General features: G+C 37.6%; 1 protein-coding gene across 5 annotated transcripts in view; it reads left to right on the forward strand.

The window, feature by feature from the left end:
* The first annotated feature begins 435 nt into the window (after positions 1-435).
* The window catches only part of LOC110947059 (uncharacterized), a 51264-nt gene continuing 32086 nt past the window's right edge, over positions 436-19613 (forward strand). The window contains exons 1-4 of one of the 5 annotated variants that reach the window (XM_051947730.1): positions 436-626; positions 880-1161; positions 1268-1495; positions 1587-1697. In XM_051947730.1, coding sequence (XP_051803690.1) covers positions 530-626; positions 880-1161; positions 1268-1495; positions 1587-1697 — 718 coding nt within the window. In that variant the 5' untranslated portion in view covers positions 436-529. The remainder of the gene's footprint in view (positions 627-879; positions 1162-1267; positions 1496-1586; positions 1698-19613) is intronic. The other 4 variants (XM_051947729.1, XR_007941656.1, XR_007941655.1 and 1 more) reach the window with 4 other exon arrangements.

Raw genomic sequence — 19613 nt, forward strand, 5'->3', positions numbered from 1 at the left:
CACCCATTTCACCTAATGTGTCTGGTAATGTACTCTATTCTCTATTCTACTCTACACTAAAAATCTATTTGAACTAGGTATTTGAATGTGTAAAAAGCTATGAATTTGAATGAACTCCATGTCTGGTAATGTACTTAGCCTCATTTCATAGTTTAATGAGCATCACTGGTGTATTTAGCATTTTAAATTACTGAAATGTTACAGAAGCATGGGGTAAGACTGTTGGTCTTTGAGTATTTCTGTCTGAATGTGACCTCCATCATGCTCTCCATCCTGCAGTCACTACTTCTGCAAACACCTCAACCCACACATCCATCAACCACTCAGTCTCTCAGACAAACCAATATCAAAACCCTCCTTCTCCTCCAGGCACCACAGAGAAACCTACCACCAATGGCTAGAATTTTCTCATTCATTATATAGGCTTGAGGTAAAATCATGTTTTCTATGAGTTTATATAATGGACATTAGCACTGCTGAGGTTTGTGTTAGAAGTTGCTCATAGATCATAAATAGTTGTTGTCATTTAATGTGCATGCTGCATATTTATATATTAATGTTTTGTTTTATTCTCTCCTCATCTTGTTCAAATGTGTCTGCTGTCCTCCCACCAGCCCAAACACAGTGTGAGTATCAGTTTAAAGGATAATCCATCTTGTGTTTCACATTTAAACTAACTGTGTCCAGCGTCTGTGTTTCTCTCTGACTTTACAATGAATACAGTGAAAGTATATTTTTATTGTCAGTGTTCTGAATGTATTTTATTCCTCAGCCTACACAGGAACATGTTCAGCATGAACAACATGTCTGAGATTTAAAATGGCCACCTGTTGGTTTATAGAAACTAAGATTTAATAATGTTGCTGATTTTGTGTTCAGGTTTTTACACTGTGACAGCCATCCCTTTTGGCCTCCAGATTGACATGAGATTGAACTTCACTGCTGGAAACTACAGAATATATCTGACTGAAAAAGGCAAACCAGAGACTAAAAAGATGTTCAACGTTCAGTTCTCCAATCAAAGTTCATCACATAACATCACACAACTGAAGCCCTGCACCGAATATCAGTATGAAGTTGTATTTATCAACAATGATGGCAGTGAAACCTCCTGTAACCACACTGAAGATAAAAACGGAACTGTAACAACAGAACGAATGCGTGAGTCCAAATAACTAACACTGTTTAATTCATCTGATGTTCTTTGAGTTAACAAATGAGACTGTGTATAAAACAGACACATTTGTGCATCTTTTGTGTATTTCAGGTGAAGGTGACATTAAAGGTGGCAGCTCCATTCCTGGATTTATTTCTTTCCAAAGTGATTGGGACATCAGCTCCTCACTATCAACACCAAATAAACATCTGCAATACATCAATAAAGCTTACCGTCTCAAACTGGATATCGAGGACATTTGCTCAGATTTTACAGCAACCTTCACTTCAGGAAACTGTGTGAACTCTTCCATTAGCATCACCAAAAGCATCCCTGTTGGTATGTACGAATGGATGAACCTTCATTTAGAAATTATTGTGCTTCAGACCTCAAATAAACAGGTTTTATGTTTATACTTCTAAATCCTCAGATAACTTAGATCCAAGTGAAATAAAACAGACTGTTTCCACTGGACTTCCTGCAACAATCAATACGTTCCCTTCAGAATGCAGAAGTCTCTCTGTTGATTACACCTGTTCAGGTAAGTGGAAAGACCAGAAGTGGAGACTTTCAGCAACATTATCAGAACATTTAAATGGAAGATGTGCAGTTTAAACACTAACACAGCATTAAAACAATGAACGATGATGAAAATCAGTTTAGGTGTTTTGGTGAGAGAAGACTGAGCTGCTGCTTTGTGCTCTTTGTCAATCTGTTCTGAATATTGTTTCTCTGAAAGTGTCCAAAGATGAATCTGAACCTAGAAGATAACTGCTCATCCACACTGAGATACAAACACCAGTTATTGTAGAAATCCTGTCATACTTGTGTCTCCTCAGAAAATGGAAAAGTCAATGACTCCAAGAAACTGTCTGAGCTGGAGCCTTTCACAGACTACAACTGTACTGGTCTGATTAAAGACAACAACGTCCCCTTAGATAAGAGAACTACACCGATCCCCGTCAGGATCAACTGTCGTAAGTTTGACATTTACTTTAACTCAGTGGAGTGAAAGTTTGTATCCTCAGAGGAGTAAATCACAGTAACAGGTAGAAGATTTATTATTGCTGACATCAACTGTGTTCCAACAGGTTTCAGAATAACCATCACAAAGAGAGAGACAACCAACACTTCCATTGAGCTGACCTGGACAACAACCAGTGACAACTGCAAAGACGACCTTCCTAGACTTCAGAACCTTTCACTGTCTTATGACTGCAGCTGTGAGACGAGTAAAAGTAAAAGTAAGTAAAACAAGTGGAGTCACTGTACTCATGTGTTCTATTCACAGCTGTGCATTTCGGACTTTTCAGAAATGAAATATGTGTTTAAATCTTTAGTGAGTCTCTTGCATTCAGATGTTTCTTTGTTCCAACGTTTCAGAACATTAAAGTAAATGTAAATGATGTTGTGTCATGTTGTGGTTTTTATAGTTCTTAAAATACTCACATACAGTAATATACAGAACAAGCATTGAAATGTCACAGTTTGATGACAGTTTTCTACAGAAGACAGAAACATTGACGTGTTCACAGTTAAAAATGTTACTGTGCAGAAGATGAACTGATCTGAAACAGTTTTCTGCAGAAAGAGTGATAAAAGCAGTTTCTCAGTCTGCTGCTCATAGAGTAAACAGTGAATACTGAGGTTTTAGCTCACAGGACCACAATCAGAGCTGGAGATTCTTAATGTGTAACCTGACAAACAGACCAAAGTGTTTGTGGATATTTCTACAACTTTAACATGAGATTCAGTCATTTAAGTGTCTTTAGATTGACCTGCTGTTACTAAAACAGTTCATTAAGATTCTGTTACAGTTACAGGCAACTTGATTCCACGTCCTGATGGAGGAAAATGTAACTTTACTGGACTCTTACCGTACACTGAACACACCTGTGACATAGTTCCCACCTACAAAAAGGACAACAAAGATGACCAACGGCTAAGAGTTTACCAAAGAACTGATGTTGGAAGTAAGTGACCAAGAAAATATCAGATCACAGTCCTCAAAACACAGAAAACAAAATGTCTAGTATTAACTCATCACAATTAAACTCTGTTTTGCTGCATTTCTGTTGTTTACCATCTAGTTAAGATCAATTTGTTGATGTAAAAATTATATCTTTTTAAAACACCTGGAACCTTTCAATGTAGAAACAGTGCAAATATTTTAGGAGAAAACTGAAATCATGTGATTCACAGAAATACAACTCCATTCTGTCTGGTACAGAAACTATGTTGAATTAACTCAGTACTTTGCTTTAATGAATGAACTAATAACTATCTAAGGTAATTATTTAAAATATAATTCTAAATGCAAGACATTTCTATTCACTGTTATAGAAAGTTGATGAAGGTAAATCCTGACACTCAGAGAGCACAGCAGGCCCTGAACTGAACACCAATAGTGACAAAACATTATAATCAACATTTAAAATATTCTCTAATCATTAGTAAACAGATCAGTGTTCAACACGTACCAGAATCATATATTTTCTCATTGAAGTTCTTACTCTCAGTGTTTTTCTCTGTGATCTGTGAACGTGTAGAAATTTACCAGCTTCAGTCAGTTCAGTTCAAATGTGTCTGCTTGTCAAATTTTATCTCACAATTATTTATTGATAGTTTTTTATTTTATTGAAATATATTTAAATCAAGTCGAAACTACAAAGCAGTAAAAGGAAAGCAAAGGCACAATTTAAAGGCCTCATAACTCATCATTCAACGAAACAAGAGAAAATAATGCCTGTCTGATTCTTTAACTAAAAAATAAATTGAATAATATTATCGCAACCACCACACAAACGCTCCAATAATGCTAAAGTACAGATACCACAACATCTCTGTAGCTGTGAGTAAAAGTTGCATCTAACATCAAATATTTGATCTTTTTTCATTCTCTTGCAGCACCAGAAGACATTAAACATGTGAGCTCGAATCTTCCAGAGAATAATTTGATTAAAGTAAACTGTGACTATCGCGGTCGTTTGTTTGGACCTAAGAAGATATACAGAGCACGTCTTAATCATGAGAAACAACTTGAGAAGACGAAATGTGACTTTGAATTCAGAGATCTGAGCTACTCTACAAGCTACACAGTGGTGGTATGTATAATCCTGTTTTGAAATTCTTCAGAATATTCCTATTTTACTGCTCATTTATTGCTGGATGCTGTAATTCTTAGTGACGTTCTGTCTTTATAGGTGACTGTTTTCAATGGAAAGCTGGAGAGCAATCCCAAGATTATAGACGTTTCCACCAAGTGTATGTGCTGTTTTCATTGATTCGACAAAACATGAATAATTTTCCTGTGATGTTGAACTCAGTTTATCTTAACTGTATCTTGAATGCAACCATTTTGATATTCTTCTGTTGTAATCCTCATTTACAGACAACGACAAAGCTCTCGTTGGTTTTCTGTGCTTCCTCGTTGTCATCACATTTGTTGTGGTGTTTGTGGCGATCTATAAGATCTACATGAAGAAGCGCAGAGAGTCCAGACGGTAAAGACCACGTATCAAATAAGTCTGACTGTCACTGATTTGTCTCAGTTTACTTATAAAGCTACATAACATACATTAATTTTGATTTACTGTATTATTTTCTCCACAGTGTGAATGACGACATGATGCTTGAATCAACAGCAAGTGAGTAAAATATTCACATCATTAGTTATTCTCCAAAAACTGTGAAACATAATAATTTGTAGCTGAAAAAGAGCTGAGTCCAGAGAAGTTTTAGAAGCATACTGAGGCGTGATGTTGTGCTGCAGTTGTACTTTGTGTCATGTTTCCTCTTTGTTGTCATAGTCTACATGAATACACGACCTCCTGGACGGCGTCATAAAGCAGCTCGCTGATGAAGGAAGGCCTGATGGAGCTTCACATCAAATCACCATTTACTCTCTATGATAAGTTTTCAAGTTATTCAGCTTGCAGTAGATATTTTACAACATTTTAGAGACTATTTTCATTAGCCAAGAGCTACAATATTTTACTCTATTGAAATATTTTTTAACAAAGTAAATTCTGTGGTATCTTCATCACTTTGTTGCATTTTGGAATTTCAGTGATTCTGATGCTTTGGTGTGCATATTTTACCATGTTAGAAAGTGTCACTTTTCATTCTGATGTTTTGAACCAAGTCTGGTTAAATAAATAAAATCAACTTAATCACAATGACGTACAGATGTGTTGCTGATTTTTAGACAAACCTCCAGAAGTCAGAACAGTGTAGCTTTGCTGAAAATCTGTGGAATAGAATAGCTACAGCAATGAATTGTTCAGTGGTGGATTCAGGAAAGCTTCATCAACATGTAAACTTGAGAAACATGTGACAGTATCAAGTACAGTGTGAGACACAGTGACTGCATTCAAATGCTTTTCTTTCACTGGTAAAGATGCAGCATCACAAACTCGACCAAGGAAGAAAAACACTGCCAGGTTTAGAAAACAGATACCTTAACAGCCTGGATACACATTTGTACATAAACACAAACCAAGCGCTGAAAACTGGATCCAAATATACCTGTACATACATATGGACAGACTGACTAATAGAAATATGAGCAGAAAGACGTGTGGTTTCCTGTTTGAAGCAGCAGAGATGAGGCTTCCTCTACCAAAGTGAAGGTAGCAGTCCTCTTTCTAGGCCGAGTCAAAAAACCTGCTGCTCTTTTCTCAGATCATTGGTTGGGGCAAATATCAGCAACAACCTTCACTGCTGACTTTGAAGAGCCCACATGGTGCTTTTTAGATTGTCCCCTTTCCTTAGTGTGTTACAGCTTTGTGTGCATGTAAAAGGTCTGCAAACGTAAAAAGGAATTTATGTTCTCCTACAGAAGACACTGCTCATCAACACCCTGAAATGCCTCATCTGAAGTCCAGGCTTTTGTTCTGCAACTTGTCCACATCACTATGTAATATATCTGCATAGCACTTGCCTAGTGGATATTTTGGCACGCCCTAAAACAAAGAATCTGAGGTCCATGTAGGCTATGTAAACTCTCACTTATTTTATCTCAGCAAGCCATCAAAATGTTTTTACCGAAACAGTCCAGTTGCTGAAACGTCACTCATACTGGATCTAAAAGGCCTAATTTAAAAGAGGAGCCTGTAGTAACCTCTGGGGATGAGAAATGAGACCAATGAGAAACTGCAGTTCCTCAAACAGCCACTGGAGGCAGCCTTCAAAGGTGAGTCAGTCATGAAACCAAACCACCGACTCACTCATTCACGCCCTCAACAGGGTGGAAAAAGGGTCACTTTCTCAGACTCTTTCCCACTTTTCCCCATCTCCCTCCCTCCTTCTCTCACCCCTGTGTTTTTTTATTGCTTCTGTTTTAGTGGTTTTCTAGTATATGAAAAAAAAAGTGAAATGTTGTTTCTTTGCATAAGAGAATATTTTGAAGCTAAGAGTGTTTCTAAGAGTATTTTAAAAATTGTAAATCTTACTTAATAATTAAAGCATACTAAGGCTTCAAGTTACGCATAATAAAGGATGTGGACGCTTCAAGTAAAAGGCGGGTACCCAGAGATGTTAGCATGGCCCGCCTCAGTTCACTCAGGCTCCACTACACAGTGGAGGATGGTATAATGTTTCAGTGAGTGCCACAACTCCTGATAAATGGATTTATTTTTTCTTTTTCGGTGACTGCTTTCAAAGGAATATTTGAGATCATGATTGACAGCTAGAACACAACATAAGACACTACCGTTTGGATATTACTCTGTTAAAATGGTCATTTCACGGACACTGACTAAGCTCTCATTGTTGTTCAGGTCTTCATTATCACCACAGTGTTGGTCTTGGTTGTGGCAGTCTACAAGACCTGTGTTCTGTAACAAACATCACATTCAGGAAACAAAGTTTTTTTTTTGAAAGAAAGTCCTGATGGAGCTGCTTATCAATTATTAAGTTGTTCTATGTGCAGTAAGTCTTTTCCACTGGCATATAGGTTTGGTTCCACATGTTCTTTTCTCTTGTTTGAATGTGTACTTTGTGGCAGGAGGAACTGACCATTTAGTTTCAATCTTGATATGACAGGCTTTTTAAGATCTTGTACTTGTTTTATGATTATACAGAACTAAGGCATAGAATTATACCAAAAGGAGTACTGATTGGGAGAATATGGTTTCCTATTATTTATTCTGAGTGACATCCAATTTTTCCAGAAATTCTAAGAAATGTAACCTGAATGAACAGGACAAAACGGGAGGTTAGACTAAATTAAAATTCATTTATGTGTATGGGTCTGATTGAAACTCCATAAAATAAGATTAGACATCCTCCAGTGAACACAATTCTCTGTTTCAACACTCCCACATTTAATTTACGTTTAGTATTAATTTTAATACCTGCTGGGGCCTTTCTGAGAGAACTGAATGCAATGCTGATGCCCTGGGAGACAATGCCACCGTCATGGACATAACAGAGAAAATCCCTCACATCTTGAAATCTTTTCCGGAGGTCACCAGGATCATCATCCACACAGGTACTAATGATATTCTCAAACAACAGTCTGAACTCTTAAAACAAGACTTCCTCCACCTGTTCAGTGTTGTCAATCAGTTCCACCTGCGTGTTTTTATTTCTGGCCCCACCCCCACCCATGACCGAGGCGTGGGTCGCTTCAGCAGGCTGCTTAGTCTGAACACCTGGCTCTCCTCTGTCTGTGGCTCCTATAATATGGGCTTCATAAACAATTTTGATACCTTCTGGCAGAGGAGAAATCTCTTTGGGGCTGACGGGCTTCACCTGAACATCGCTGGATGCCATTTGCTGTCCGCCAACCTGGCATACGGCATCCAGCATGCGCGCTCTTCAGCCCCACCTCACCGCTATCAGCCCACTCCCACTGACGTTCCTACAGAGACTGATGTCCCTCCGGTCCCAGTCCATATCATTTTAGTTCCGATTTTAACAGTAGATTGCATCCTACCGGACTTAGACCATCTGATTGTCAAAACTCACCTATCTCTGTCATAATTACCCCAAGAGAGCACTACCATTCACATCCATCCTCAGGTGCAAATATATTTAACCTCAAACCCATAATCACACACATGGCCCCTTCTGATCCCCCCCAAACTACACTCAATATGGCACTTTTAAATGTTAGATCTCTTTTTAACAAAACTTTTCTTATTAACGAACTGGTTTTAGATAATAATATTGATTTTATGTTTTTAACAGAAACTTGGCTCAGTGCAGATGCAGCTGCCTCTCTCATTGAAGCCTCTCCCCCCAACTACCAATTTTGTTATTTTTTTAGGCAGGGGAGAAGAGGACGGGGACAGCCACAATTCTTTTAGCATATAATGGTTTTAAAGAGATTTTATTTGATAAGTATTCCTCTTTTGAACATCATTCATTTGTTTTTAGCAGTCCTATGCTTGACTATCTACAGACCACCTAAACGCTGTGCCTCTTTTATTACTGAATTTCCTGAACTGCACTCTTGTATCTATTCCAAGTATGACAGAGTTCTTATTTTAGGTGATTTTAATTTGCATGTTGATAATCAATCAGACTCTTTTAGCTCAGAATTTTTAATCCTTCTTCACACTATGAATTTTATCCAACATGTGACACAGCCCACCCATAACAGAGGAAAAATTTTAGATTTAATAATCACCCATGGCCCTTCTACATCTGTGACCTCTGTTATGGACGTGGGCTTGTCTGATCATTTTTGTGTGTTTTTTAATATCAATGATCTTAAGCAACAAGAAATCCCAGTGCGTACAATCAGGAAGCGCTATCTTACTGCTGAAGTGGCTGCAAATTTTATTGACATATTAACTGATACCCCCACACATGTTTTACCTTCCTCCTGTGATTTTATTGTTGATCATTTTAACAGTAAACTAAGGTCAGCTCTAGACACTGTTGCACCAATAAAAATCAAAAGAAAACAACCAAAGCCTCCCTGGACAAACAGTTACATCATTAACCTCAAAAGAAATTGTCGAAAAGCAGAACGGAAGTGACGGAAAAACAAAATTCAAATAAATTACAATATTTTCCAACATCATCTGAAGATTTATAACACAGCAATCAAACAGGCAAGAAAAGAACATTTTCCACATTAATTCACAACAACCAAAACAATCCTAAGGTACTTTCTAAAACAATAGACAAATTAATCAACCCTGTTTTAAATCAAACTAAGGAATCAGACTTGTCATGGGATGACTTTGCAGTCCACTTCAGCAGTAAAATAGATTTTATCAGATCAAACCTTTTACTTTCTCAGCCTTTGAATTTTAACTCCTCGGAATCTTTGGTTTTAAATGGGGAAACACTGGAAAGTTTTGTCCTGGTTGATGCTGTGATGCTTGAAAAAGTTTTTAAACAACTCAAGCTAACTACCTGCCTTTTAGATCCCATTCCAGCATCCCTTTTTAAGAACTTTTATGACTTTTTTAAACAGGATTTTCTTACTATTTTAAATTATTCTCTTCAGACAGGCGTGTTCCCCTCTGCTTTTAAAACTTCTAATATAAAACCTCTCCTGAACAGAAGCAATTTGGATACAGCTTTAGCTGATAATTTTAGACCTGTATCCAATTTGCCATTTTTAAGTAAACTTTTAGAGAAGATTGTTTTAAACCAGTTAAATTATTTTATTAGTTTAAGAAATATTTATGAAATTTATCAATCTGGTTTTAGGAAAAAATCACATTACAGAGACTGCTCTGGTCAAAATTGTTAATGACCTCAGGTGCAATATGGATAACAAATTACCCTCTGTTTTAGTTTTATTGGACCTGAGTGGTGCATTTGATACTGTTGACCACAAAATTCTTTTAAGTAGACTCCATGATTTTACTGGCATCTCAGGCACTGTTTTTAATTGGTTTAAATCTTACCTTAGTGATAGAAAGTTTTATGTAAATCTTGGGGATCATTTATCACAATGTTATGACATTGGGTGTGGTGTTCCCCAAGGTTCAATTTTAGGCCCTACTCTTTTTAATCTTTATATGCTTCCACTAGGTAATGTCATCAGGAAACACAGCATCAATTTCCACAGCTATGCTGACGACACTCAGCTTTATGTTGTCGTGTCTCCTGATGACACACGGCCACTCGATGCCCTTTTTAACTGTATTTTAGATATTAAATCATGGATGGGGCTGCTCAGTGGCGTAGTGGTTAGCACTTTCGCCTTGCAGCAAGAAGATCCCTGGTTCGAATCCTGGGGTGGGCCTGGGATCTTTCTGCATGGAGTTTGCATGTTCTCCCTGAGCATGCGTGGGTTTTCTCCGGGTACTCCGGCTTCCTCCCACAGTCCAAAAATGTGCTGAGGTTAATTGAGTACTCTAAATTGCCCGTAGGTGTGAATGTGAGTGTGAGTGTTCGTCTGTGTATGTAGCCCTGCGACGGACTGGCGACCTGTCCTGGGTGTCCCCTGCCTTCGCCCGAGTCGGCTGGGATAGGCTCCAGCTCCCCCCGCGACCCTAATGAGGATAAAGCGGTGTATAGAGGATGGATGGAAATCATGGATGGCAGACAACTTTTTACACCTCAACCAGGACAAAACTCTGGTTTTAGTCATTGATTCAAGGGTCAAGAGAGAGAAACTGGTCAGCAAACTACAAGCATTATCTTTTAATCCGTGTGGACAGGCTAAAACTTTAGGGGTTTTATTCGATTCAGAGCTCAGTTTTGAGCTACATATCCGGGACATTACCAAAAAAGCTTTTTCTCATTTAAAGAACATTGCCCGAGTGCGACCGTTTCTCTCTCAAGCCAATGCAGAGACATTAATCCATGCTTTTATCACCTGTAGAATAGATTACTGCAATGCTTTTCTTTCTGGTCTCCCGCAAAAGAAAATCTCCCATCTTCAGCTCCTACAGAATTCAGCTGCACGGATGCTAACGGGGACCAGAAAGAGAGCCCATATTACACCGATTTTAAGGTCTCTGCATTGGCTACCCGTTTCTTTTAGGATAGATTTTAAGATTCTTTTATTGGTTTTTAAAGCTCTTAATGGTCTTAGTCCATCGTATTTATCAGATTTGCTTTTACCGTATGAACCAATTAGAACCCTCAGGTCTTCAGGCAGTTCTGTGTTGACAGTTTCCAAGGTCAAAACAAAAACTTATGGTGGGGCATCTTTTTATTACTACGGCCCCCGCTTATGGAACAGCCTTCCTGAAGACCTGAGGGCTGCACCTAATGTTAATGTTTTTAAAAACAAACTTAAAACCTACCTTTTTAGTCTGGCTTTTACTTTTTAGTGTATTTATTCTTTTTACAACTCTGAATTTATAATTATCACTATTATTATTATTATCTTTATTTTGTTATATGATATATTTAATTGAATTTATTTACTTATTTATTTATTTTACTGATCTACTTATGGATTTATTTTATTTTATTCATTTATTTTTATTTATTTATTTATTTATTTTACACTTTAAACTAACCTCCAGTGTTTACCTATTTTGAACCTTTAAGATGGCGTTTCCTCAGTACGTACTGGGTATAACAATGTCCCTGATTTATTATTGTCTTTTATTTATGTTGCTTTTAAACAATACAGTGTATGGATTGCGGGGTCGGTGGGTTTGGGGCTGGGTGGGGTGGATTTGGGTCATAATTTCTTTCATCTTATTTTAATTATTTGTCTGTTTATAAAGCACTTTGTGCTACAACTGCTGTTTGAAAAGTGCTTTATAAATAAAGATCATTATTATTATTATTATTATTATTATAAGAAAAAGTTGGTAAGGCTGGATGATTTAAATTTCATAAAATAAGGTAATAGATTAAGTCTTACATCCTGGCCATACTTATGTGTTGTAACAGCCTTGTGAAGCTTCATTAGGTAGTGCAGTGTCAGACTGGCAGAAGCTGTCCTGTGGCTGATGTTATATAGATGTCAACCTTTTCAGTAAAGTGAAGCAACTGCTGCCAAAAATTATATACTTCTGCCACCTGCAGGAAATTAAAGTTGACAAATGAGTTTGCGTGTGTCTCTGCAGTGTTTTTTCTTGGGTATTTAACAGTGTGTTTTGAGATGTCATTTGTATGTTTATATGACATGTTTTTGCTGACCATATAAGAAATGAATGGAAAATGGTCTATTGTCTCAAAGTGGACTTGGTTGGGATTTAAATAATACAGTAAATATTAAAGGACAAGTACTTAAGCTATACTAAAAAGAAAATAATTTTCACTTTAATTCTAGACATTTTTAACCTGAACCACTGGCTTCATTTTGAGCTCTTTTGGCTGTTAGGTTTGGTTTAGCAGGCTCTTTGGATGACCCTCAAAGCACTCTCGGACATTTGGCATCACACAGTGGACCTTTTGTAAAAAAAACAAAACAAAGAAAAGTCCTCGACAGCTCCTTCAGATTCAACAGACAGATGGGCTCAGTGGCCAAAACCAGCTTTCACCAGTTAAGACTTCTCGCTGTTTCTTCAAGACTTGGAAAAAGTTATTCACGCCTTTATCACCACTCAAAGGGACGACTGTGATTCTCTGTCTGTGGGTGTAGAACAGTCGACTTTTAAAGGAAAGGGAATCACTCAACCCAGTACAGTGGGGAAAAAGTTTTCAGACACCCTTAAAATTTTATACAATCTCAAATATTATGATGAAACATTTGTGGAAATTTTTTTTTGTGTTTCAAAAGGTGTGACTGCATTAGGCAGACACAAATACAAATTTTACATTTCTGTTTATTATTTACAAGAAAATTAACAAAAGTGCCCCCCCCCCCCCCCCCCCCCCCCCTGCTTCAAAGTCCACTCTAACGTGCTTTTTTCCCCCCACACTGACTGGCTCGGATCGTCTCAACGAGTGTCCCACAACATACTAGAGATGAGAAGTGAACGAAAACCTCCACATGGCCGGTCAGTGTGGGAAAAAAAGCACGTTAGGGCGGACTTTGACGCGGGGGGGCCTCTTGCCCCATACTTTTTGCTAGCTGAGCTGCTAAGCTGCCTGCCTGGCTAAATAATGGAGCTATGTTGAAAATTCAAAAAAACGAAGTTCCCCTTTAAGTATACAGATGGGACATGGTTACTTCATCATAATGCTGCACCTTAAATTTTGCGGTGAGAAGGAAATCCTGCGCTGGTCTTCCTAAAATCACACAGCTTCCTCTTCTGTGATCAGCAGAAAGTAGGACACATTTAACACTGACCTGTGTTAAATGTGACAGAAAAATGGAAAACCAGATGCTTGGTGGTAGACACATTTGATCTCCTGATGATGCATCTGTCCAAGCATTACTGACTGCTTCTCCAGTACAGGTTTCAGGGGCTGGAGTCCAATTCACAACCAAATTGTATTTCCTCTACTCAACTTGTGCCTGTTACGATCTAACCTCCAGGGTCAGCTGGACGCAAAAAAATAACCAGAATGTTATTGGTTGAGGTAAAGGAATTTATTGCTCAGTAGTAAATGGAACTTAAAAGTGATCAAACAGGAAAACAAGACTGGCAGATGTTGCCAAATTAGAGAATAAAATATAACCAAACGAAGGCTAACAGAGTTTGTAACTAAAACACAAAACAACAACTAAACACAAACAAAATAACGAAACTCCCTACCCAAACTTAAAACACAGAAGCAACACCCACCACAAATAACAGAAACTGATACAAACAGTAAATAGAATGAACTAAACAAAAACTGGTGCCGCTAAACACAGACATTGACCACACAGTAGACGAAGACTTCAACTGCTCAACAGTTTCTTTACACAGATGGCAGACTGCTAACTGGAGCCTCAGTCTCCACTGAATCTAGGGGCTCCAACCCAAATTAGCAGCCGCCAACAGTAGCTTGAATTGTCCGTAGTACCCACCACAAGTAACTGCAGACCGCACAGGAACACAAACAAAATACAATACACAGAAGCACCAGGGCGGACTGGTCACAAATACCAGCCACCCCGACTGAGAGTCTTGGTTGCAGATACAGTCATGTGGAGTGATTGAGTGAGGAGGAGTCATGGTGGTGGACTAATCAATGGTGTGGAGCACCAGGGCAGGGAGGAGGTCTGGAGCTCGAGTTTCAGAAATGCGTGGAGAAGGTTCCTGGCAATCCGTGGGCCAGTTAAGAAAATACGTTCTGAATGGTGAACCAATTTCATCGGAGCATGCAAGGATCTTGGAATCTCATCCAGTGTTGACGAAAATGCTGTGAAGAGGTACCTCTCAGAAAAGGGCTGCACGTAAACATTCAACCCGCCTCACTCCTCCCATATGGGAGGGGCATGGGAGAGAATGATCGGCATCACTCGTAAGATCCTCAACTCCATGCTTCTTTGGTTGGGGCCTTCTAGGCTCATTCATGAGGTGCTCACCACCTTTATGGCCGAGGTGATGGCCATTGTGAACAACAGATCTCTGGTGCCCGTGTCTACAGATGCACACGATCCATTTATCCTCACTCCAGCCATATTAAACACACAGAAAAACGGTCCTCATCCCATTCTGACAGGTGACTTTGACGACAAGGACCTGTGCAAGTGATGCCCTGCTGTTGGTTGTGTGCAACATTTAGGTTAGAAGATCAGTGTCTGTTGTTGATGACATCATTAGTAGGTGTCAAGCCAGTTCTCCATGTACATCCCTAAAGAAGTGCAAAGGCTTTTTATCAGCAGATGGCATTCATACGTTCAAGTCTTTAAGAGCATCATCGGTATGTTAAAAATAACTGCTTAAGTTATCATTGTTACTGTATGTGTATATTTTGGTAAATGATATATATTTTCACATGTTGTTTATATGTGGTAAAATCATGTTAGTCACATGATCTGGCCTGTTGAAATGATATGTATACATTGTAGTGATAATAATGAGTTCATGCAAGGGGTGTGAAGAGGACAGGACAAGGACAGTAAACATATTGCTGTGCGCAGAGCTGACTGTGTCCTACAGAAGATACAGCTGCTACAGTAAATAAAACCTATATTTTGCAGGTTTAAAAAGATTTCAGTTAAAATCTAAAATCACAAAACAAACACATCTACAAATAACAGTGACTTAGCAGGTGTAGCTGTTCCTGATAAAAGTGTCCAAACAGCAGCCACTAATATATTCCTACATCAGCATGTGAACTGCTGTGTTTAGTCTGAGTTTAGTTTGTCTAAAGTTTGCATTTTTACAATGAATTTGTCATAAAGTCAAATTGATGGATTCTATTGCTATTCTGTCTGATCCACTAAAAGGCAGCTTCTCCACAATCTGTTGTTCTATAAAATGTTCAATTGTGGCTTCAGGGAAACTTCATCAACATGTGACAGTACCAAGTACAGTATGAGATACAGTAACTGCATTGAAATGTTCATCTTTCACTGGTAAATATCCAGTATCACACACTAGACCAATGAATATAAACACTGCCGGGTTTAGAAAATGGAGACCAAACAAAGTTCAGTGTTTCAATACATGTCTGAGCAGCCTAGATACGCTTGTGTCAAACCACACATTTGTACATGTACACAAACAAAGGGCTCAAAGCTGGATCCAAAACCATTGTGTGTTCATGCATATTAACAGACTGACTAAAAGAAATATTAAAAGAAAGATGTGTGGTTTCCTGTTAGCAGCAGCAAAACAGAAATGAAGCTTCCTCCTCCAACTAGAAGATAGCGGTCCTCCTTCTCAGAACAGTGACGAAAGAACTTTTAAAACAGCTTCTTGTGTCAGTATTTTCCATTTGGACTGTATGTACTGTATGTATGTGGTTGGACACAAAGTGACTCCTGGATATGGCAGCTCTCTGGGGTCTCACCGTCCTGCTGCTCTTTGCTCCGTTCATCGGTTTGACTGAATTTAGGTGTAAGTAACCAAAGTGTTTTTTGAAGTTGGGTCTTTGTTTTTCTCATCCTTAAGAGTAAATACTTTTTCATATTTTGCATATAAAGCAAAAACTAAATAAAACCATAAAATAATAGCCAGCTTAAGGCTTTGACATCTTATTTTATAAATCATTTAAATCAAAGTTTTTGAAAGAAGCACTTTATCACGCACTTAAAAATGTGTGAAAATTTTAAAATGAATGTCATTGTTATATTTTATTATCATTACATTCAGTTGATTTTTCAGGTGAATATTGCTTGTTTACTGTTGGTTAAAATCGTTTTTTCTGAAACCACCACGCCTTGACGATGAAACCTGTGAAATGAGCGAGATTATATCTCAAAAATAAAAAAACAAAAAACAAAAACACCTTTCCTGAAACTTTATGTTACAACTTTGAAGTTGCTCATTTTATAAAATTATTTTTCAAAATTAGAATGACACACAGTTAAGGATTTTGATTAAGACTTTGATAATTCAGGATTTTCATGTCAGCACAAGATTACTGTTAGAACACCTCAGTCTGTATGAAAAGTTACTTTATCCATTCTTACAGGAACATCTGTACTGAGGTCTACTCTCAATCATTTAAAAAATTTGAATTTTTGAAAACCTAAATATCGTCTCAACAATTAATTTAATACAAAACTAAAACTGAGCCTCTGTCAGGATCAACTTGTGTGCTTATAGGAAAAATTCAAAACTCCACACTTGTGTTAATAAGCATCACATTACAAAATTTTGTATGTATATGTGAGGAACTATATTTTACTTTAAAATATAACTACTATTTTAACTTTAACTCATATAAGTCAATTTTAGAACTTTACTGCAATTAATAGGATAAGGCAATGCAAATTAAACAACTAAAAAATCTAACAGTAAAATTGATTTCTTGCCGTGTCTCACCTCCTCTAGATGTACATTTTATGCTCTTCAAAGCAACACGTTTATTTTTGACCTGAGATAGAAAAAGATACAAAACTCACAACAGTTCCTCTGTAACTAAAACCTCAGAAAACATCAAATGCTACCATATAAGTGTGTGAAGCTATTTGTGTTTCAGAAAGTGGTTTTTCATTAATGTATCGCTTTGTGCAGTAAACAGCCACACTTGTCTGAATATTGTAATGTTTTGTTCAACAGTTAATGGCTGAATAAAAAGAACAACTGAAACTACTGTATTATGGGAAATATGTGCCGTATTTGTCAGGGGTTTTACAAATTGTAAAGTTTATGATTAAACCTCAAAAAAATTTACGTGAATTTTCTAGTTCCTTCACTCACAGTGTATCACTTCAACATACTTTTAAAACGTACTTTTTTGGGTTTTAGAATCTATAATATAACAACAATTATAGCAAATGAGACCATTTTAAAGAAGCTTTATAACTATGAAAAGAAACTCCCCAAAGGAGAGGGCACATTTGTCCTCACAAATATGCATCTTTTCATCCATGGTTAGTATCTGGATTATCCAGAGCAAGTTTTGCAAGACAGTAAATTCAAAACCAAATTCCAGCTTTTTTTTAAAATCAGATCAATATTCATGAGGGAGGATTTAGAACATCCTGTTTATATCAAAACTACCATGAATTGATTTTATCATGCAGAATAAAAGCTCGAGCGTCTGTAAAGATGTAGGTAGCATGAAATGTTAGTTTTGCATCATATCAGGTGAAAATGTGGGCAGCACACTTTCCAGACTGCAGCTACTTTTCCTCCTCAAATGAACCACAACCACTTTACCCAGCATGCAATCTAACACAAACAAACTGAACTGAAAACCCGACAACATCTCTCTACCACAGTGACAACTAAAATATTACAGTGTTGATGCATATTTAAATGATCAAATTCTATAATGATCCAGAGCTCGTTCACCCAGTTAAATGGATTTGTGTTTATGCTTCCTGCTATTTGCCTAAAATTTATGACATCACTTTGAGTTGGGGGGTCATTGCAGCTATCACTGATATAAAAAATCCATTGAACTAGGTATTTGAATGTGTTAAAAGCTATGAGTTTATATGAACTCCATGTAATGTACTTAGCCTCAGTTCACAGTTTTTTGAGAATCACTGATGTATTTAGCATTTCAAATTATTGAACTGTTACTGAAGCATCGGGTAAGACTGTTGGTATTCGAGAATTTCTGCCTGGATAAGATACAGTATCTGAATTCACAGCTAATGCTGAACCTGATTCTTTTTCTACTCTGACCAAGTTCCTTTAGAGCTATTTACTCACCTTTAAAAAAAACAAAAAAAAACAAAAAAAATTTGATGTGATTGATGTGAATGAAGGGCTGGATAGATAAATCAGTAGCACCTTTGTAACAAGAAGAAGCAGGATTTCTGTGGTCGTCCTTATAAGAGGTCAAAATGCCACATGCTGCACATTTTGACGTTGCAAGACTAGCACTGTGATGATGATCTGATTTTCTTCTTGGAATACAGATGTTTCAACCACCTTACCTCCACCCATCACAGCACCTTCAGCCAGTTTCTCTGTCACCTCCTCACCTCCACTCACCATGACAGCAGCTCCCACGCTGTCAGACATCAGTGTTTCCACCAAACTTCCACTCATCTCAGCAACCCTCTCCTCAAACCCCTCACATCCACCCATTTCACCTAGCATGTCTGGTAATGTACTCTATTCTCTATTCTACTCTATGCTAAAAATCTATTTGAACTAGGTATTTGAATGTGTAAAAAGCTATGAATTTGAATGAACTCCATGTCTGGTAATGTACTTAGCCTCAGTTCACAGTTTTATGAGCATCACTGGTGTATTTAGCATTTTAAATTACTGAAATGTTACAGAAGCATGGGGTAAGACTGCTGGTCTTTGAGTATTTCTGTCTGAAAATGACCTCCATCATGCTCTCCATCCTGCAGTCACTTCTTCTCCTGCAAACACCTCAACCCACACATCCATCAACCACTCAGTCTCTCAGACAAACCAATATCAAAACCTTCCTTCTGCTCCAGTCATCACAGAGAAACCTACCACCAATGGCTAGAATTTTCTCATTCTTGTAAAGGATTGTGATAAAATCATGTTTTCTATGAGTTTATAAAATGGACATTAGCACTGCTGAGGTTTGTGTTAGAAGTTGTTCATAGATCATAAATAGTTGTTGTCATTTAATGTGCATGCTGCATATTTATATATTAATGTTTTGTTTTATTCTCTCCTCATCTTGTTCAAATGTGTCTGCTGTCCTCCCACCAGCCCAAACACAGTGTGAGTATCAGTTTAAAGGATAATCTATCTTGTGTTTCACATTTAAACTAACTGTGTCCAGCGTCTGTGTTTCTCTCTGACTTTACAATGAATACAGTGAAAGCATATTTTTATTGTCAGTGCACTGAATGTATTTTATTCCTCAGCCTACACAGGAACATGTTCAGCATGAACAACATGTCTGAGATTTAAAATGGCCACCTGTTGGTTTATAGAAACTAAGATTTAATAATGTTGTTGATTTTGTGTTCAGGTTTTTACACGGTGACAGCCATCCCTTTTGGCCTCCAGATTGACATGAGATTGAACTTCACTGCTGGAAACTACAGAATATATCTGACTAAAGAAGGCAAACCAGAGACTAGAAA

The sequence above is a fragment of the Acanthochromis polyacanthus genome, chromosome 4 (assembly GCF_021347895.1).
Source record: "Acanthochromis polyacanthus isolate Apoly-LR-REF ecotype Palm Island chromosome 4, KAUST_Apoly_ChrSc, whole genome shotgun sequence".
Taxonomy (NCBI): domain Eukaryota; kingdom Metazoa; phylum Chordata; class Actinopteri; family Pomacentridae; genus Acanthochromis; species Acanthochromis polyacanthus.